The 21,323-nt window shown below is 53.3% G+C and overlaps 1 protein-coding gene across 21 annotated transcripts in view; it reads right to left on the reverse strand.

Annotated features, from left to right (window-relative positions):
• Window positions 1-21,252, reverse strand: part of B3GNTL1 (UDP-GlcNAc:betaGal beta-1,3-N-acetylglucosaminyltransferase like 1) — a 68,726-nt gene extending 47,474 nt beyond the window's left edge. For 6 of the 21 annotated variants that reach the window (XM_073236189.1, XM_073236188.1, XM_073236186.1 and 3 more), the window contains exons 1-5: window positions 21,015-21,249; window positions 19,546-19,662; window positions 19,366-19,465; window positions 11,481-11,545; window positions 4,577-4,642 (exon numbers count right to left, since the gene is read on the reverse strand). In XM_073236189.1, coding sequence (XP_073092290.1) covers window positions 4,577-4,642; window positions 11,481-11,545; window positions 19,366-19,465; window positions 19,546-19,662; window positions 21,015-21,044 — 378 coding nt within the window. In that variant the 5' untranslated portion in view covers window positions 21,045-21,249. Of the gene's footprint in view, window positions 1-4,576; window positions 4,643-11,480; window positions 11,546-19,365; window positions 19,466-19,545; window positions 19,663-21,014 lie in introns of all 21 variants that reach the window. The other 15 variants (XR_012130993.1, XR_012130990.1, XM_073236193.1 and 12 more) reach the window with 7 other exon arrangements.
• Window positions 21,253-21,323: the final 71 nt, after the last annotated feature.

The raw sequence follows: 21,323 nt of genomic DNA on the forward strand, positions 1-21,323 counted from the left end.
GCGTCTGCTCGGCTAAGTCTCACAGACTGCATGACTCGCAGGAGTAGGGGAGCTAGTCCGCAGTCCACAAAGGCGGCGTGCAGCAGGGTCCCATTTAAATTGGAAAGTGGCCTCCTCTGAGATCTTGCCACTCTGAATTCTGTGTGTGACGGCATCACATCTCAGAGCCAAGGAAAGAAGCTCCCGGAAACCTGGTCCATTTCCCTTGTAGACGTAAGCTGTGAACAGATCCATCCAGAAGGATGTTTTTCCATTGTTTTCTCTCTTCCCAACAAAGAAACCAGACCAAAAAATACTATTTGTGCATCTGATCTCTCTTCTCATGCCCTGAGGAATCCCACAGACCCTCTCTGGAGCCATCTTAGTGACCCCTGTGCAGCAAACCAGTGGTGGCTGATGATAGAAGTCTTGGAAAGCCAAGCTCTCACCTGCTGCCCAGGGCTGGACAGCCACCCAGGTGGTTTCCAGGAGACGCAGTCCACTTTCCCAAACCTACACGTCAGAGCATGTTTTCTGACATCTTTCCCAACTGGAAAGGGTTATAAATTCAACAGTCCATAACTGTAAACTCTTAAAAAGCAGGTCCTGGAGATCCCAGTCTGAAAAAGACACATGCACCCCTATGTTTATCACAGCACTACTTACAATAGCCAAGAAATGGAAGCAACCTAAGTGTCCATCAGGAGATGAATGGATAAAGATGTGGTACATATACACAGTGGAGTATTTTTCAGCTACAAGAAGAAAACAAATCCTACCATTTGCAACAACATGGATGGAGCTAGAGGGTGTTATGCTCCGTGAAATAAGCCAAGTGGAGAAAGACAAGTACCAAATGATTTCACTCATCTGTGGAGCATAAGAACAAAGCAAAAACTGAAGGAACAAAACAGCAGCAGAAGCACAGAACCCAAGAATGGACTAATAGTTACCAAAGGGAAAGGCACTGAGTGGGGGGGATGGTGGGAAGGGAAGGGAAGAAGGGGAATAAGGGGCATTACAATTAGCACACATAATGTAGCAGGGGAAGGCAGTATAGCACAGAGGAGACAAGTAGTGACTCTATAGCATCTTACTACGCTGGTGGACAGTGACTGTAATGGGGTATGTGGGGGGGACTTGATAATGGGGGGGAATCTAGTAACCACAATGTTACTCATGTAATTGTAAATTAATGATACCAAAATTAAAAAAAAAACAGCTCCTGGAGTCTGTGGCAACTAGTGGCTATGAACATACGTATTTGTACATACTTGCTGTTCCTAAACGTTGCCGGCTTGTGACTCTTTCCAGAACCTGGCACAGGGCCCCGTGGGTCCTGGGAAGGCAGCCTCTCAGGAACGCTCCCCTTAGGCCTTGAACACCTGCCCTGCCTGCCTGCCTCTCAGCCCCACTCCTACCAGCACCTGCTCCCACCTTTTCTAGCTCTCAATCCCGCTCTGACCTAGCTGGGTAGGATGCGTGCAGCTTCCCATCTGTCACAGTCAATTTTGCATCCCCTTGGGAGACTGCATCCACACACTCACCTGCACGCTGCTGGGAAGGGGTCTGCAGACCTGATCCAGGCCCACAGGCTGCAGTAGGGAGATCATCCCAGGGGAGGACCCGGGCTGCCTCCAGGGAGCGAAGGCGCTGGCACAGCTGGCCAAGGGCCTCCACGCCTTTCCGCCCACCCTGCCCGGCTGATGCCCTGCACCCTTGTGCTGGACCTGCTGCTCTAGGAGGCTCCCCCCAACCCCGGGCAGCCAGCCGGTTCCCTCCTGCACCCCCTTCTCTCGCCACATGTACTTCACCTTCCTTGGAGACCATTCCTGGTGGCCAAGAGCGCCTGAGCACTGACTGCACCGGAGATACAGACCGGCAGATGGGACCCTGCACACAGTCTGTGGCACACGTCCTGGTGCACATGACATGGGCAGGACAAAGGGCATGAACCAAAGGGCGCTGGCCTCTGCAGGGAGAGGAGCAAAGGTGTGTGCCCTGGAGTGCACCATGGGCATGCGCCCGAAAGGCCAGCCACGTGGGAGTGGGAGCCATGTGGGCTTCAGTCCCAGCATGTAAAGAAACATGCATTCCCACAGAGCCCACGGGGCAAGAAGGACACGCGGCTGCCGGAAGCTGGCTGGTCACAGAGGGCCATGTCCTGCTGAGACCTGGTGCCTGGGGATGTCACCCCAACCGTCTGCCAGGCAAGCATGTGGATCCCAGAGTAACACACACTTCCTGACAGGGATGAGAGGCCCTCAGAGCACCAGAGGGCCTGCCAGCTGGCCAGCGCCTGGGGAGGGGACAGAGCTGGCCATGGCAAGGAGGCATGCCAGAGAATGCGCCCTCCATGCAGCACGGTGCCAGCATCCCTGCAGGAGTGGGGAGCTGGGGAGGCCTGAGGGATGGAGGAAATGGCTCAGAGCATGTGTCCCAGGGAGAGGACAGCAGGCAGCCAACGGAGGCACTGTGGTCTCACCCCCAGGGCCCACCCTATAACGCCAGGGAAAATGCACCCAGGACACAGGATCTAAGGCCAGGGGAGGGACACCCAGTCCTGTAGGGCAGCTGGACATAAGCCCCCTCGTGACCCTGCTGGAGGAGGGTCCACAGCTGGTCAATAAACTGAGCCTTCCTCACCGTGGATTCACAGGTACACAGATCCCCCGTAGACCACCTCCTGGTCCCCAGACAATAATCAGAAGGGACTGGTCAGGGCTGGGCAGAGCCCTCACGTTGGTCCCCAGCCGTGCGGCTCAGCATGGGAAAGGCACATGCTGGGAAGGCATGTGAGAGCTGCTGATGCCCCTCCCATCCAGCGGTGAGAACAGAGGGGCCAGGGGGGTGGTCACAGACGGAAGCTCCCACTCAGACGCGTGTCAGCGAGTGTCGGGCCTTGGGCACCTTCCTGCTCTCTCAGGGTCTCCCTGGGGCCCATCTTGCTGGACGACCCACTGCGCCAGGCGAGGCCCACACTCTGAGCATGGGACCACCTGCAGACGAAGTGAGGGGCTCATGATGGGGCCAGTCCCTGGACACCTGGGGTCCTGTTCACGCTTCCCCGGGGATGTGCTTGGCAGCTGGCAGAGGGGCCAGGAAAAGGGGTCTGCCCTGCGGCCACCGAAGGATCCATTCAAGCTGGCCTGACCGTGGGCACCTGGTGGCCACCTTGCCCTCCAAGAGCCAGTAACACCAGACCAGCAAGGCACCTGGTGGAGATGAGGGTGGAGCCGGGAGCCAGCTCCCGGTCACCTGCCTGTTGCTCTAACCTATCTGTGGCTCGTGCCCATGACCTGAGGGTGCTAGGACCTGTGGGCAGGTGGGCCAGCCTTGGGTGCTAGTGTCCACGGAGAAGGGGCTGCTGCTGGGGCCCAGCAGGGGTGACCCGACTCCCTGCACCAGGGTGTAGGGTGAGTGGTCAGGGGCCAGGACACACACAGGCTCTGGCCTGGATGGCGAACTGGGAGGAGCAGAGAGCCCTGGACACACAGGCAGCCGCTGCAGAGGAGGGGAGGCTGTGGCCCCTCCAGAGGCTGGTCTAGCTGCCACCACAGCTGCCTTCCAGCCCCAGAATGGGATGCTGAGCTAGTGGGGGTCCAGCCCCGAGGAGTCCACTAGTCTGGGGGGTTAATGGCATCAGACCCTGCCACCCAAATCCCAGGCCACTCCCTGCTGACCGTGTGGGACATGGCACTTCCAAACCTCCCACATGCTCCGCCCTCTGGAATCTTGCAGCCTGCAGGGTCGTGGACAGCGGCCTCTCAGGACGTAGCAAGGCGCCGTTCTTTATGCTCTTACAGGCGCGCTTCAAGGACATGCTCACATCCATGCGACAGAAGAGCAAGAACCGTTCAGGCAGCAAGAGCCCCCGGCACTCAGCTCCGGACTGAAGCACCGCCTGCTCAGGGGGAATCCAGAGACCCTGGCAGAAGGTTCACGCGTGGGCATGAAATGCCGTAGCTGCTGAGAGCGCGTGCTACATTTCTTGGACAGTGGGCTAGACTCAGGGCTCCAAAATAAAGGGCTACCATGACACAAAGAATTCATCTTGAATGAACAGAAATCACTGAAACTCCCTGAGAAATGGCCTCTCAAGGAAGTGTATTTCTGAGCGTTTGCTCTTGGTGCTGAGGCCCCACTCTGTGAGCCCACACGCGTCCCAGCGACAGGCCCCCTCCTTCATGAAGGGCCAGCAGCCAGGCTGGTCCTGAAACACGGTGCGGGGCCACAGTACCCTGGAGCCTGTGAGAAATGCAGTCCCAGGCCCCACCTGACGCCTAGAATGAGATCCCAGGGCCTGTGCACATGTGGCACCGGAGGAGCTTCAGTGTGGGTACATGGCATGGATACAGCACCCTGGTGGCGGTAGGCCAAACCCAGAGTGAGGGGCGCGAGGGGGGCTGTCTTACCCCAAAAAAGGGCATCTTTCCTCCCTCCAAAGGGAAAGACCCTGGGGTTTCAGAGTCATACACCACCACAAGTGGTTCTCTGAAGGTACAGCCTCACCACAAACTGCCTCTTCTTTCCCCAAGGAAAATCTTAATTTAAAAGCTGAAACAGTAATTTTATCAAAAGGGGCACCAGTACTTACACTTGCCGGGCAGCGAACAGCAGCTTCGTGTTGCAGCCTCACCCTCTGAGGCATCATCACGTCGTCCTGCAGCAAAGAGCACACATGAAACTCTCATATGTGCAAGTCTGGCAAACAGAGACAGACAGACAGACAGGCCACGGGCGGGACCCCCACGAGCCTATCAGCCGGCAGGGAACACGTGTGGGGTGGCAAAGGGAGGGCACAGCCCTGGGCCTGGAACCCCCATTGCATGGAAAAGCCGTGCACATCTGCGTCAGAGATAGTCGCGACAGCTTCCTACAAGTCAGGGACCCACATCTACAGGCACCAGACAGCAAATGGTTCACCACAGCAAAGAGCCATCCCAGCGGCGCACGGGATCACAGGCGCAGTCCTGAGAGCGCAGGCGGAACACGCAGCGTCATCCGTCCACCTGGCGCTCAGAGTCAAGCCAAAGCGCATGTGCTATTTAAGAAACACACACCTAATGCAAACTGTTAAGAAAAGCAGGAAAATTATGATCCCACAGTCAGAATAGTGGTAACTCTGCAAGGGGGAGGGGAGGCCAGGGGTGGTGGTGGGAAGGGGAAGACGGGGAGAGGGCAGGGGCGGGGAGGGAGGTGTGGGTAAGGAGGGGCAGACGGGGGGAGGGGGAGACGAGGGCAGCACAGTGGGAAAGCTGACCGTGTTCTGTGGCTTTTCCAGGCCCAAGTCCTTCCCTGGCTCTGCCCAGGAGTACACTTTTGGTCATGTGTGTGGCCAACCCTGGCTGGGAATCTCAACAAGGAGGAAGCGCCGGGATGCGCGAAGGATGGCTCCAAGTGGTTTGGCCAGTGGCAGAGGATGAAAGGGAATTTCCCTCAAGGGGAAGGTCGGCTGATCAAACTGGCAGAGCATCTCCTATGCCCAGCAGCCTCATGCGGAAGTCTGCAGTCAAAGACTCCCAAAACCAGTCTTTGACCTGTGTGGGGTTTTTAGTTGGGAAGGGGGAAAGGCCAGCACACGGCTGCATTTCAGAAAGAAAGCTGAGGGGCTAATGGAAGCCACAGGCTGGGGTGGTCTCAAGCCAGGGCGCGACCACCTCTGAGACCCTGCTGAAGGCTCCTGAGCACGCAGCCTGGAGAATGGGGTGCACCACTGAGCAGTTTCAGCCCTGCTACCCCCAAGCCTGGGTGAGCACCAAAGACCCACGCTGCAAGTCTGACCTCATCCCACACTTACTCAGGGCGCCAAGGCTCCCCCGACACACTGAGCACGGGACACTGCGGCCTTTCCAGAGCCAGGCCGCCCACTTACAGTGTCTGGCTGGCCCTCAAACACATCTGTGGAGCATAAGAAGATCTGCCCAAGACTGAATCTTATTTTGATTGCCTTCACCATTTACACACACACACACACACACTCTCTCTCTCTCTCTCTCTCTCTCTCTCTGGTATGTACCTAATCATCTATAGCTAATCGTCTATAGCTGGAGACAGAGCAGCCAATATCTCCACTCTGTGGCCAAAGAAACAAGGCTTGGGAAGGATACGAATTCACCAAGGTCTCGTGGCAATTACACGTAAGGGTGTAAACACGAACACAGGATTCGCTGAGACCCGTTTCCAGCTGGAGGATTTGTGCTAGAAGCCAAATGGCCCAGAAAGTCTTAGCTCTTGAAGACATCCTAAAACAATTTACCATCACCTCTACCAGGATCATCTCCAGGCCAAGAGTCAACATCTCCAAGTACAAGGAGACTGAGGACATTTAACAGCCACAACCACAGAGCTGAGATAGCCAAAGGTGGGGACCCGCCACCCAGTAGATGGCAGAGCAGACCCCCAGCCGCCTCACAGCACATGGTGGCCCTGGGTCACAAGTAAGCTCCAAGCTCTCCCCTCACTGTTTTTAAAGAGGGAAAATTTGCTGAATAAAAAGTCTTTATTACACACAAAAAGCAAAGTGCATTTGAGTACCAGAGCAGACGGGTTTCTGCAGAGCCCAGATCTGCCCTGCCTTCCAGTGGAGGCCTGTCCCACACATGCCTCCCGTGGAGGGGCTCGCTCTGGCCAGGGGCCAGGGGCTCTGCAGTGCCAAATGCCAGGGTGAGCTCTCCCAGATGTGAGCTAGCACTTCAGATGCAAAGGTGGGGCCTGGCAGGCAGGTAAGGCTTATGCATGAAGGGCACAGGAAGGGGACTGTGCCCCGGCCCTTAGCCTGCCCCGTGCACTTTGATATGGAGTATCCTGACTGCCGGTGGGCACGTTCAGACTGCCCAGTGTCTGCCCAAGGGTGCACTGTGTGAGGTTCCCAGACTGGCTTGACTTGCACAAAGATAACGAGTCAAGAAACATTCTTGGCAGCTCAGGGAAAAGAATTCTGATGCATTATACAAGTAACATTAATTCAGAATGAAACAGTTTCCTTCTGAATGTAGAAATATTGTGTAGAAAAAAGCTAATCCAGTCAAGGAATTTTGGGTTTAAAAGAAACATTTTTTCCATTTTCCCCCCAAACTCTGAGTTACTGAGGAGAAGCAAATAAGCAAATCGGCGTGCAAACCACAGCAGGGTCCAAACCCAGATCAAAATGTCCCCAAAGCCCACTTTTAGAAGGGACCAGCCAGCCAATGGCAAACAGTCCTGCTCTGATCAACTAGGAGAGCTGTGTGAGTTCATGAGTCATAAAAGCAACAACAGTTAACAGGATAATAGTACAATAGTACTGGGCAAGTCTGCGAGGTCGCCTGAGCCTGGACAGGAAGCAAGCCACTTCTGCTCCCAAGCCGCGCTGATCTACAGGAGACATCCTGAGATTCTGACCTTGGTCTCGACAGGCCTGCTCGGCCGCCGGGGATGGAAATCAGAGCAAGTGTCTGCTCTGGACCCGGGGGCCGGGGAACCTCACCCCCCAGGGCCTTTCAGCTCAGGCCGCAGCCGCCAGTCAGGAGTATGCGGGGCAGAGCCCGACCTCGGACACCACCACAACCCAGGACATGTTTCTCCAGAGACCTGAGAGGCAGAAGATCCCTGGGGGAACGGACTTTCATGCAAGGCCTCAGTTAACTCCACGCAGAAGTGCTCACACACACCCGCACACAGACAACCAGACGATTCAGCCGAACAGACGCCGACGAAAACTCCCAGAGCAGCACTAAGAAAATAATTCAGAAGAGTTAAAAGTCAATCATTATAAACTAGAAAATGTCTGTCCAGTAAAGTGAGGCAGTAAAGTCAGAACAGGAACAAAAATCACGTGAGACGGAAAGTAAATAGCAAAACAGCCTAACTGACATAAAATGGCAAAAGAACCCACATGGCATAAAATAACAGATGTGACTAAATTCAACAGTGCGATCGAAGGCGGAAACTGTCAGACTGGATTTCGCAAAGGAAACACAGTGAGAGCACCATTAGGGTCCCCAGACTCAGTTCCATTGTGTGTTCGGGGGGGCCCCACGCCCGGCACCAAGCAGCTCTCAGCACCGGCACTTGGACCCACCCGTCAAGGGGGGACACCGTTTCAGGTGGAGGCCACCTGTTCGGCCTGGCTGCAAAAGAACCACCTGGACGCTTGCGAGGTCTGGAGTCTGTCCAGCACACTCTCCTTGGCTCTGGAGGCGCAGCTGGACAAAGGCCCAGATCACTCCCCTTTCTGAAGCCTTAAAAAGAAAACTATATGAAGAAAAAATACTTGGGAAGCTCACAGCTGTCTGGGCCATGTGTCCCTTAGAAACATGACGTGCTCAGGAGAGCTGGAGCTTCGAGAACAGCTGCGATGCCACAGCAGTGCGAGTCGAACGGGCGCCGACTGGGTGGCCTCACGTGTGGGTGATGAGGCAGGCTTCTCCCACACAAGCCCTTTCCTCCACGTGAGAAAAAACTTCAGAACTGAGTGCTAAGGATAAGGAAGATGCCTTTTTCAAGAGCAGCGGTAGCAGAGTCCACTGACCTGCAGGTGCCATGGGCCTGGGGCCCCACTCCCCACTGTGTGGATGAAGGGCCTTGTCTGCACCTTGGGGTGCTACTCGGGCCCTTCAGGCTAAAGTCACATGGCCCTGCTCCTGAACCAGCTAAAACCCTTGGATTCTGGGTCTAAAACAGAGGCCCATCTTTTTTTCCAGGGAAGAACAGGAAGAAAGGGCGTGGTGTGCTGGGTGACGCAGGGGCGGTGGCTGGTGGAAGGCACCCTAACCCCGCCAGCGCGGCCCCGCCTGGGGGACAGACTTCAGCAGGCTCTCAGGAAAGGGCCTGCAGCTCAGCCTCTCAGGGGTACAGCCAGATGCCCGGCCAGCAGCCACACAGACCAGCTAGCGAGAAAGTCACAGGACACCTGCGGGAGGCTCTGAGGCTCCCATCAGGTTCGTTTCGTTGGAGGGACAGCACTTGGTCACTGTGATGCGCTGTTGGAGAATGAAAAGGACTTTCTACATGAGGCAACAGTGTCTTTGGTTTGAAACAAGGGGCGCCCACCTCAGTCAGAACACACACACCTGCCTGACCCCGAGCGACCGGCGGCGAGGCGGAGAAAGGCCCGGGGGTCCGCAGCCCCCATGCCCTGCCGTCACCCACACAGCCCTTGGCCCGACTGGGGCTCCGGACCAGTTCTGCTGGAGCGCAGCAGATGTCCAGGACGTGCCCCCAGCTTTCGGAGCGGCCGCGGACTCTATTCCGTGACACTGGTGCTCTTCTGAGTGATCCCGCCATTAAACTCGAATCAGACACAAAGCCCGGGGGTGCATGATGCAAAGGTGGAACAGACAAGCCTCCTCACCGGGCTGGCCAAGTCTGTGCCGAGTAAGCCACGGGCACTAAGGCACAGGGATGACGTGATGCAGCAGAACCCCGCTCAACCCCCTGAAACCCACTTGACTGGGGAGGTGGCGAACCCCACTGGGGTAAGTGGTCAGGGGACTGCGCTGCTCTGGTTTTGGAGAGCGGGTTCACGGGGTTTTCACCAATATCCAAATAAACACAGGTGCGTTGAGGAACACAGAGACAAATAAAACGGAGAATGTGTCCCAAGCCAAGGACCACAAGTAATTCAATTCTGTGTTCCAAGAGCCTGGGATGTGAATTTAAGGAGAAAAAGAAATCACAGTAAAAACTAGGAGAGGTTAACAAGAAGTTCAGGCTTTGGGGCTAACCCTAACCCAACAGAGGTCACGAGGAGAGAACAATCTGCCTCACATCCTACCCCAGGGAAAGACAGGCCGAAAGGCGAGGAGCCGCATGTCCAGTCTAAGAAGTCAGAGGAGTGATAGTGGAGCGAGCCCGCCGGGAGGCCAGAGAGAAGAGGATGGTGGGGCGGAGGGGGCCCGAGGGCAGGCAGGGACCCCTCTTCTAAGGAGCGCCCAGGGGACAGCAGCCGGCTCCCGGCCTGGCGGGGCTTGCTCCCAGCCCTCCTCACTCTCGCCTCCCTGGGCCTGAGGCCCCTGCCGGACAGTGTGGCCACCCAGGGGCCACACAGCGCAGACTGCCCTGTGGTGGCACACATGGCCTGCCAACGCAGAGGCCACACTGCTAGACTCTGGGGAGGGCAGTGGCGGACAGAGGCTCTCTGGGGTGGGCCGGTGAGGAGAGGCTGCCCCCTGGAAGGAAGCCTCGCCCAAGGAGACCAGCGCTGCCAGGGGAGGGCCCCTCTCCAAAGTCATGGCACCTGCTCCTGTCAAGCCAGGAACCCATCCCCGTGATGGGGCAGACCCCTGAAGGCTGTTTCTCTGAATGCCGGATGCTTTGTTTGCTGTGTTTTATTTCACACACAGTCAAGAACTGCTGAACCATAAACAACAGAGGTGCCTGCCCACCTTGCCCACCCCTGGCAGACCCCCCGTAAGTCACCAGCAAGGCGAAGCAAGCTCCTCTCCGCCCCGTTTCCACCTCCGACCAAGCCGAGCAGCACTCAAGCTGCCAGTGGAGGAGCAGGTCTCCCGCAGGCAGACGCGGGCACCACAGTCCTAGCGCCCCCGGGGCCTCAGGCGCTCCCCTGTGGGCTGCGCAGCACAGCCCCCCAGACCCGCCTGCCCCACGACTGCCGAGACCACGGCCAGCGACGGCCTGCTCTGCCCCCACTCCAGTGCTGGAGAGCATTTCAAGGACCTGGTTCTTGACACCCCCTAGACCTGCGCTGACCCCACGGCTGCTGGGGGCGACTCCTCCCCCGTCTGACCCAGGCTCCGCTTCCCAGCACCTTTCCTCACACGTCCTGCCTCCCCCATTTGCCTTTTCTCTCCTTCCTTCAGCCAAGACCCCGCAGGAGCACAGGTGGGTGCAGTTATGTGGTTTTTTTCACCATTGTAATCATTTGCCACGTTGTTACAAATTCTTTATAAACATACAGTAATTCTCTCCCGCAGATCCACAGGGCCCTTACTCCACATGAACTAGCTTCTGAATGTCCGTATCGTAACCACTGACGTGTCTCTAGACACACATCTTTTCCAGAATTTCAGATTCCTACCAGTGAAATTTAGGAGCCCAGGGCATTAACATTCTTGAAGTTCTTGATACAAATGCAAAATTATGCTGGCAATTCACACTTTCCAAACACTGACCACTACATTGTTAGAAAACTTTGTTAATTTGTTTTTTAAAATGAGTCATCTAATTTAACTTGCATTTCTTTGATTACAAATCATTATAGAAACATTCATGTTTATGTTGCCATCTGCATGTTCTGCGCACCCCCCACCTGCCTTTCCTTTTTATCTGCCGCCCATTTTTCTTTTGTGTTTTCTCTTCAACTTGAATGAATTTTCCTGCCTGAGACTATTAATCTTTTAAGTATGTAACAATTGAACAGCAATGAGTTCTCAAACTTAAATCCTAAGTCTGATCATACCAGACTAGAATAATGATTTTCAAGAAACACACCAAAATGTAAGATAATTATTCAACCAGTGTACATACACACATTTAAAATAAAACAGAGAGATACTTACTGAATCCAGAAAGCAAAGGTAAGGCCCTGAGCTCTGTGCTACTGCTTGATTTTTAGAATATCCAACTGTTAAAAAAAAAAGAGAGAAGCTCTTATTCAATTTTCAATGGTACTGTCTTGCATAAAACTTAGTGTAATGGGTGCTGTGCCAACAAGTTAAGGTCTAGGTCAGCTTCGGGAGTGGGAAGGAAGCAAAGGAAGCCAGCACTTGGCGCGATGCTGAGTTTAAGACGGTGGCGTCCACCAGCGCTGGGACATCGAGAGTACGTGTGGCGAGGAAGCCAGCTCGGCAGGCATGTCCTGAACGCAGCACGTGGCTGAGCCCCGGGGATACTTTTGAACAACAAAACAGAAACGTCACTAGTGGACGTGCCCGTGCACATGCTGGCAGGCGCCTTATGTGAAGTCCTGCTGGGGGGCGGCATGACATGGCTGGTGGAGGAAGGGGCACCGTGCCTGTATGTGATCGGCTGGAGAGCGTTCGCTGGACTGGACACCTTTCAGGGACTGCGGCCACTGCCAGCGTCACCATAGCCGGACTCATGCACACCCCGCAGCCCAGCAGCTCCACCTCCAGGTGCTCCTGATGCAGCGCATCGCACGTTCACCAAGACATGGCTGTCCTGAGAACCCTGGCATAGAACCAATGCCTGGAAACGTACCGTGAGGCCCCAAATCTGGGCTTGCACACACCGTGAGGTTGATACCACACGGCTGTGGAGCCCCGGGAGCCCTGGCCCGAGTGGTGCCTTTAAGTGCCCATGGTGACACGTGCCTGTGCTGCCACCCGTCGGGAAGTGGCTGCCTGGGCGCCCATGGCGGGCTCTCTTCCTCGGGGCGCCCTTACGTGGTGTGCTCAGTGTGTGGAAATCAATGAGCAGAACAATTACGAAAAGCACACCTTTCCGTCTGGATATATTTCAATAAATGTCTTTTAAAATCCTTGCCTTCAAAGAGATTCCAATGGGTGGAAAGAGCTGGACGATGACCCGCAGTCAGGTCCCAAACAGACGGCGCTGGAGGCTGAACAAGACAGGAGCGTGCTGAGGAGCTGCAGGCCAGGGATGCTAGAGTCACATACAGCAAAGACCACCAAGGGCGCCCACCTGCTGTCTGGGCAGGTGAGCAGGTGCTTTTGTGGGAAAAAACTGTCAGGCCAGAAGGCAGGGCCTGACAGGAAAGGCTTCTGCATTAGCAAGATCAATGTGCCCACTCAGGCAGGCAGCTTAGAGGAGCTGTGTGGCCCCAGAAGGGGCCCACCAGGCACCTCACCCTCCTGTCCCAGAAAGAGGCCAGAGACACCCGACGTGTGCTCACAGACACATGGGCCTGGTGCCACTGAGGACGGGGCACGCAGAGCTGGAAGAATGGACCTCTTGGTATCAGAGCTGAGCCCACCTGAGGAATGCTGTCAGTCCCCAGGGGACACTGACAGAGTGTTGACTTCAGGCCACCCCAAGGTGCCCCTGGATTTCTGCTGTAAGGACAGTGCCTGTCTGCTCTCCAGCAGGGAAAGATGAGCCCCCCTGACACTCAGCTGCTCAGAGAAAGCTGGGGCACCACGGTCAGTCACGCTGCAGACACAGGACCCCAACCTGCTCAGGCATGGAGGGCACAACCCAGGGCAGCTTCCCGAGGTGTGGCCCAGCCAGACCAGTCAGCAGGGCGACCCCAGATTTCAAAGAACCGTGGGTATATGGAGCTCAGAGAAGGAAATGCACACACAGAAGGCAGAGCCCAGCCCTGGGCCTCTGGGGCAGATGAGCAGCCATCGCCGACGCAGCTGTCGGTACATCTCCAACATCACTGTGCAGCAAGGCGACCCAGGGAAGGACCCCATGGGACCCCAAATCAAAGGGCTGCGTGCGGAAAATGAAAAACGGGAAGAGGCTTCCCGCAATCACATGTAAATGAGCATGAAGCCTGTTTGAAAAGCTTCTCATTATTGCTGACTTTAGAAGGGGAAAAATCGAACCCAATAATCTGGGTAGTGAAAGAAAATGCACCTCACTTCTAAGAAAGCTGGGAGTTTCTCACAATGAACCTCGTGTGTGGCAGAGACAAGGAATTCACTTTAATATTACTGCCCTAAAGAAAGCCAAATGTTGGTGCCAGGACGTGATGTCTGGGGAGGCCTATCCCTTTGGGAGGGAGGCCAGTTGTCATGGTCACAGGAGAAACTCATGCCTTAGCCAAATACTAACATTCCTTACTCTTGGAGAGAAGAGGGTAGGATTGTGTTTTATTTTGGTTCAGCAAGTTACCACATTATTAAGAAACGTCTGCCTCTATCATGATTGAAAAGAATACATGAACCTTAATCCAATTAAATCACCCGGCGCTCCTGCAGACACTTTGCATGCATGTCACCCAATGGTTGACTAAGTCTTCCTATTTAAGAAAATGTTGTTATTGGAAATTTGTCCTTTCAGATATGATCAAACTAGTTGCAGTTTAGTAATGTGTGATAGGGAACCCCAAGGACCTGCCTGACTCAGCTTCAACAAAGACGGCAGGATGCCCTCATTTGTTCACACTAGTTTTCTGTTCCTGACAGAACACACACAAATGTGATGTGGCTCTATTTACGTGTGACGTACAACAGGTATTTTATGAAAGATGAGACTTGCCTTTGAAGTAGAGACTAAATAAGCCACCCCAAGGGTCACCAGATGCCTCCCATCTACTTCCAACGATGGGAAACGAAAAACATCTTAATTCAAGAGTATTTTCAGTGGATGTTCATATTAGTTCCAAAAATCACCATTTGCTTACACACATTTCAGAAGGAGGTTGAGACAGATGTTCTGGATGAACTGATATATAAAATAATTTTCTATTTAAAACAAAATGGAGATAATGAAAACAGGAAAGAATTTGGGGAAAAATATTAACATCTTCAGGAAGTGTGCGACGACAGACAGAACAGCAGCTGACCCTCCGTGTGCCTGCTGTGCACCACCTGCCCTCCGAGCCTCACGCTGGGCAGGCCACTGCACACCCCTCAGCACCTGCCGGGTCCCCACTGCTCCCAACACTGTGCCGCAGCCCAGCCCCCAGCCCGGCCAGGGCACCAGGGAGGCAGGGCCTGGTCCTGATCCCACCATGGAGAGGCACGTCCCTGGGAGGCCACCCGGTCAGAGGACAGTCTCCTGGCATGAACTTTCTAAAACACCAGGGAAAGGCTTTTCTTCAAAGACCAAGTTCTAAAAATCACTTTTGATTGGAAATTCACTTCTAACAGAGGTTTCCACTGTGCTGTTTTCCTAGTCACAGGGCTGTGTGTCTTCCCGGGAAGCCCCCCTGCTCCCTGACTCACCTTCACCAACACCCGGCCTTCAGTATTGGAGGGAAGCCACACAACATGAGGGCGGGCCCCGCTCAGGTCACGGGCAGCATTCAACCCTGCCTGAGGGTCGGGGGAGCCCGAGAGCTGTGAGGAAGCCCCTGGGCTCCCAGCCGTGATGTTGGCATGCCCACGGGGTGACTCAGTGCATCCTGAGGGAGCGGCACCACCCCAAGGACTCAGGCGAGGACTCAGGCCAGAGCAGAGGAGCCGCAGGCAGGCCGGGCCGGCAGGGGTGGGGTGGGAGAATGAAGGACTGCGAGGACCCACACATCTACGGGGTGCGGGCCGGGCTCCAAGGGCACCTCCGGGCACCAGTCCATCCTGCATCCCCACTGAATGTCTCACTGGCCCCAGCCCTTCAGCATGCCTACCTTTGGACGCTACAGGATCCCCTCAGGACCCAGCCTCCAGTGGGGGTGAAGCCACCCCACTCCTGAGGCCACTTTAAATAAGCAGTTCTCAAGCCTGCATGCACCTCAGCACCTCCAAGGAGGCTGCACCCAATCCCCAATCACATGGGGCTCGTCGGGGTGGGACTCGAGCACCAGGCCTGCCCGAGCTCCCACGAGGGTGACAGGTGCCCAGGGGGACCAGCTCCAGGGGAAGACGCCCGACTCATCCTGTGCCCCTAACGGCAGCAAGTGTGGATCTTAGGAGAAAACCCGGAAGGCCAACTACAGGAAGCCCACATATTCCAATTAAACCTAAGGGTGCAAAGATGACCATTCAGTAGAAAAGCAGTGGGTGAATGAAAAATATCTGCGCCTTCATATTTCAAAACTCAAAATGCAAGGATAAAAGTTTTAAACACTTTCAGGAAAGATACTTTAAAATAACAAGAGTCAGATTGACGGGAGATTTCTTACTGGAATCAGGGAACACCAGAAGATAATGAGGCAATTCCTTCAAAATTCCAGGAAAAGTCATTGCGCCTAGTACTCTATGCCCAGCCACACTGTCAGATGAGTGAAAGTACAAAATGGAGACATTTTTGGACATGTAAAAACTCTAGGTTTTTTACCACCCACATACCGGATGTTGAAAAAGGATCCCAGCAAAATGAAAAAGGGACATGTAAAAAGGAAATTAAATGAAAGAAAAAGAAGGGAAGAGCCAAACACCGAACAGCGGCCCGTGTGTAGAATAAGCCAGAGGCTTTTTCAAGGCTCCCTGGATACCAATACTTGGGACGCACCCCGGGGGCCCGCAGCGCAGCAGCCGGAGCCTGACCCCATGCGGTCCACAGTGAGGGAGTCTGCACTCATCAGACAAGGCTTGAATTCATTAGTAAAGCACATGACAGGACAGAACATGAACACTTGAACCCCAACAACATAAATATTGTAACAAAAACCCCGATGGGAGGGAGGGGAGAGGCACCTGCAGCCTGAACTCCCGAGGGCAGGTGGGACCCCATCCAAGTAGGCCCAGTGAGCCACGTGAGGACGGAGGCCACAGCAGCTCCCAGGCCACGGGCTCACGGTGCACGCGGACCTTTCTGAGCACCTGCACTTCTTGCCACACACTGCTGTTCAAGGAAAATGTGCACCAAGTCAAAGCAGACACTTATTCCTGGAGATGAGTAAGGGGCTTTCCCGTCACCTGAACGCAGGCTGGTTGATACGGGAGGCTGAGACAAGGGGGCGGACCTGCATCGTGCGGTCTCTGCTCTCCTCTCAGCAAGCCTGACGCTTTCTGCTCATCCCTAAGCAGGCACATCACACACACCACAGACCAGCTGCCCAGCTGCCCACACGTGTTCCAATGCAAAGGTGTGCGGAAGGGCCATGCTGCTGTGCACAAATGCCACTGTGCTGCTGCCAGTGTGTCTGGCGTGGTGAGAGTGATTCACTGTTCAGAAAAAGTGCTGACATGATCTACTGCTGAAAAGATGTTAGGAGAAATAAACAATCACCTAACAGATACCTAAAAGATATTTAACAAAATTCCGTGCTGATACCTCATTTCCTGAAGCCTTACTAAGTTAGGAATCACAAATTGACATGGTAAAGGTACCTACTGAAAAGCAACAGCAAATGTCATACTTAACAGTGAAACCCTGCAAACAGTCCCACTAGTCAAGAATAGAGGGCTCATTAATGCGGTTACACACCATTCTAGACTCCCATCTGGTAAAAAATATAATGAAGTGCAAGTTAGAAATCAAGAAACAAAGTATTGATTCAGGATCAGATCACCTCAGTGGAAAACCCAAGATAATGGAAAAACTGCCAAAGACCTAAGACAGTGTAACCAGGGAGCAGTGACTGACCAATGAGTGTGAACTGCAGGGACCTCTAGGGCCGGGAGGCCGCACCCCCACGTGGGAGGGAAGCAGGGCCGACATCAGGCCTGGGCGCTGCTCCCCAGCCACAGATGCCAGGCCACCGCACCTCTCCTCTCCTGTCCGCTCTGGAAAGGGAGAGGGATTGCAGGAAAAAGGGCAGACGGGGGCCTGGCGGGACAGATGCAAGGAGGGGGGGTGCGGGGGCAGAGGCGGGATGGGAAGGTAGCCCGGGCAAGCTCGCCTGCGTCGGGGGGTTCGGGGAAGCTTGGGGACTGACTGGAGGGCGAGGAGCTCTGGGAGCCCATCATCCCAGTACCCAGAGTCACAGATGTGCCAGATGAGGACCCGCTAACAGTGGGAGAATCCGTCACCACCAGAAAAAGTCATTTGGGCAGAAGGAAAATGACAGCACATGGGACGCGGACCTAGACAAAGAAAGGAAGTGCGCCGGAGACAGCAACTTCAGGGTGAGTGCGCTGTTTTTTTTATAACCTAAATCTCTTTAAAAGATCACTGACCATTTAAACTAATACCAATGCACTGTGGGGTCTGAATATGGGTAGAAATAAAACGCACAACAGCAGCGTAAAGCAGGAGGGTATAGTTTCCCAGACACGTGAGGTTGTATGTGAGCATCTGAAGGGTTGAACTGATAGGCAGAAGATAAATACTATAAACCCCAAATCAACCCCTAAAACAGTGAAATAAAGAATTATAGCTAATGAGCCAAGAAAGGAGGTCAAACAGGACCATGAGGAGTTTTGACTGGGACCCCATTCTGGAATGACAGCAAAAGGGGCCCACAGATGGCTCTCCAGCAAAACTGGTGACAACTGTTTTAACACATTTACAGTCTCTGAAAATGGCCCTGAGGACAGACAGCAAATGAGGAAGTGTTCGCTTGAGAATGCCTACTAGCCCCGAGTAACGGTGAGCCTGTGGCACCAGACCCAGGCCTGCCCCTCGTCCTCCCCACAGGGACCACAGCAGCTGGCACTCTGATTCCCGCACCCCCCACCCCAGCTTCTCCTGGGAGGGGCACACATCGCATTTCTCACCCCGACTCCACATACCTGTGGCTGAAGGTGAGTCCCAGGCAACTGTGGCTGAAGCTGGCTCCCCTTCCCACCCAGCCCTGCTCCAAGCCAGAGGCTACCTACCGAGGGTGGCACCACCAGGAACTCCAGCCCCATCCCCTTGCCCTGAGTTGTGGGGCAGGGGTTCCACGCCTGGAGACATGGGGTGTGTGCTACAACATGAGCCTTAAAAACATTATGCTAAATGAAAGGTGGTTGTCACAAAAGAGCACATATTATATATCTCATTTGTATGAAATGGACTCTTACCTCATATTGTACACAAAATGGGTCAAAGAGCTAATGTAAGAGCTCAAATTTAGGCAGATTTTTAGACAGAAAGTAAATTAGTGGCTGTGTAGGACTGAGGGGAATGGAGCATGGAGGGTGATGATTAAAGGGTACAGAGTTCCTTTTTAAGGTGAAGCAAATGTTCTAAAATTGTGGTGGTGGTCGCACACATCTGTTAAACTAAAAACCACTCAATTATATTCTGTGATGGGTGACTTGTACAGTATGTGGTATCACAAGCTGGCATAAAAATATTTGAATAGTACAAAAGAGGGAAGAAAAAGAGGAAAGTGGAATAAAGAACAGATTTAACTTATATACTAATAGCAAGAAGACATGCAAAGCTAATCATATCAGCAATCACATTAAGCATAACTAGTGTAAACAGTTACAAGGCAGAGATCATCAGACTGGATTAAGACAGCAACATCTATATGCCATCTATAAGAATCTGTAAGGGGGGAGTACACTTTAAATTATAAAGACACAAATGGGTTAAAAGTAAGATGGAAAAGTTGTACTACAGTAACACTAACCAAAATAAAGTCAGAATAGTTAATATTAATATTAAACAAATAGATTTCAGAGCAAAGAATATTACCAGAGATAAACAGGGTTATTTCATGATGATGAAGGGGTCAATTCTTCATAGCAATGTTAAATGTTAACAGAGTTTTCAAAATACATAAACTCAAAACTGACAGAACTACAAGGAGGAATAGGCAACTCTAAAATTAGAAATTTAGGTTTTCTGGGTTCTTAGTAAGTGGTAAACTTAAGTATTTCTCAGGATCCTTTTCACTAGGATTTGAACAAGGAATTATTTAAGTACATCAGTTGATAAATATTACAGTTAAATAATAAGCTAAACATAGTCACTGACCTCCTCGGGGAGAAGGAGAATCATGCCCTCCAATGACCACGAGGATCCCGGAACCTTCTAGCTTCTCTTTCCATTTTTCAACGATAGTCATAGACTTGTCCTGAAAACAGGAGGGTGCTGGCAGGTCAGTCAAGCGTGACTTTCCCTGGGGCACCCTCATCAACAGTAGTGCACACATACCTTGCTGGCATCGTTGAAAACTGAGAGTTCCATGGAGCCTTCAAAGTCCTGCTGCAGAACAGACCTCAAGCACTCGTCCAGCCATGGCTCAGCATTGTGGACTGGGAGGATAATAGACTGGGATGCGAAAGAAACGGGCAAACACACATTAGAGTGGACAACAAATTCCCTTTCCACCACTCCCACTCGCTTCACCGTTACGACCTCCACAGTGCTCAGTTCCAATGGGCAAGGCCTGATGTACAGCATGATGCAGAATAAGGCTTCTGGGGAGAAAATACACCCTGACCATTAAAGGGTCTGAGTCCCTCTCCCCAAGCTCTTGACTTTTTCATCGTGAGATTTATTGCATCTTAGATTTCTTTGACTTGGACTTTTAGATACCTTTGAAAAGGAAACAAGAATCTGAAAGGCATCAAATTTTTCCCAATTCAACAGCAAATTCATGTGTTTTCCAATCACTGGTCAGAAACATATTTTTGGTTGGAAGAACCATCTGTTTATTTCCCAGCCCACTCATGGATATAACTGGTCCTTTTCTTGGCAGGATAAGCATTTTCAGTAAATCATGTTAGAAAAACTGCAAAAGAAACCCTTTTAAGTGCCCTTGACACATGATGTAACAAGGAGGAGGCGACCTCCTACATTTCTTCCTCTCGTCTCCCTGGTGTAGGACAGCTCGCTGCGGTCTTTTGCTCACAGAGCCTAGGGAAAAACGGTATCTCAAGTGTGCGGGAGTAAAACAAGTGAAACCTGACTGCCAACAAACTGATTACAGGAATTGGCTTAATTCTGTCAATTACCACATTAAACAGTTCAGAATACCCGAAGTTACAAATTAGTCTGTCCTTAAGTTTGTATCTTAATGAAAACGAGTGGATGTAGTCCTAAACAAGAAAACAAACACAGGCCATCCAGGCAGGTTTGTGTGTACATACATGCACACGTGTGCAGACGAACGCGTGTGCGTTCTATATCTATAGAGAATAAAGACAGGATTTTAAAAATACTAAATCTGGATGTGGTTATGAAAAGCTCATAGGTAAGAGTATTGAAAATATAATTCATTCAAGTTCTCCTGGTATCTGGTCAACAGTGACATCCCTTCCTGAATTTGTTGGCCACAAAGTAGCCCCTAATTTACTTGCGTATCTCCCATACTTTGGAATTACTTTTTAAAGGAAAGAGTATTTTTACTCTTCACAAGATCTGTAATACAAAAAGATAATGTGAATTTCCGTCAAAGATGTGCCTGGATGAATCTCTGTCCGCACTCTCGCAGGTGATCCGACATTGCTCTGGGCAGCGACCTTTGCAGGCAAGCCCGCAGGGCCGCGCAGCTAATGACCGAGGGCGGGGAGGACGGGGGAGGCGAAAGCGCGGGAGAGAAGGGAGCTGGCCTTGGGGGATGAGGTGGGGGGCAGGAGAGACAGCGGCGCGCACCAGGGAGGGGGCGGCCGGGCACCTACCACGCGGGCGGGATCCCCCCGGGCAGGCATGGCCGCGCGCTCCTCCAGCCGTCCGCCTACCCCGCGTCGGCCAACGGCGCGTGCGCTTAGCGGGAGCCGCCGGGAGGCGGGGCCGGGAGCCTCGGATTCGCGCAGGGAGCTGTGGCCCGGCGGGCAGTGGAGCGGCGCGGCCTAGAGCGGCCGGAGGTCCGGGAGCGCCGCCGCGGGCTCCCAAGTCCGGTCCCTCGCCCGGAAGTCCGTTCCCCGTGCTTCGGGGCGTCATCACCGCGAGCCCTGCTTCGGACGCATGTCCGGAAGTGCTGACGCGGT

Source organism: Manis javanica, chromosome 4, assembly GCF_040802235.1.
Source record: "Manis javanica isolate MJ-LG chromosome 4, MJ_LKY, whole genome shotgun sequence".
Taxonomy (NCBI): Eukaryota; Metazoa; Chordata; class Mammalia; order Pholidota; family Manidae; genus Manis; species Manis javanica.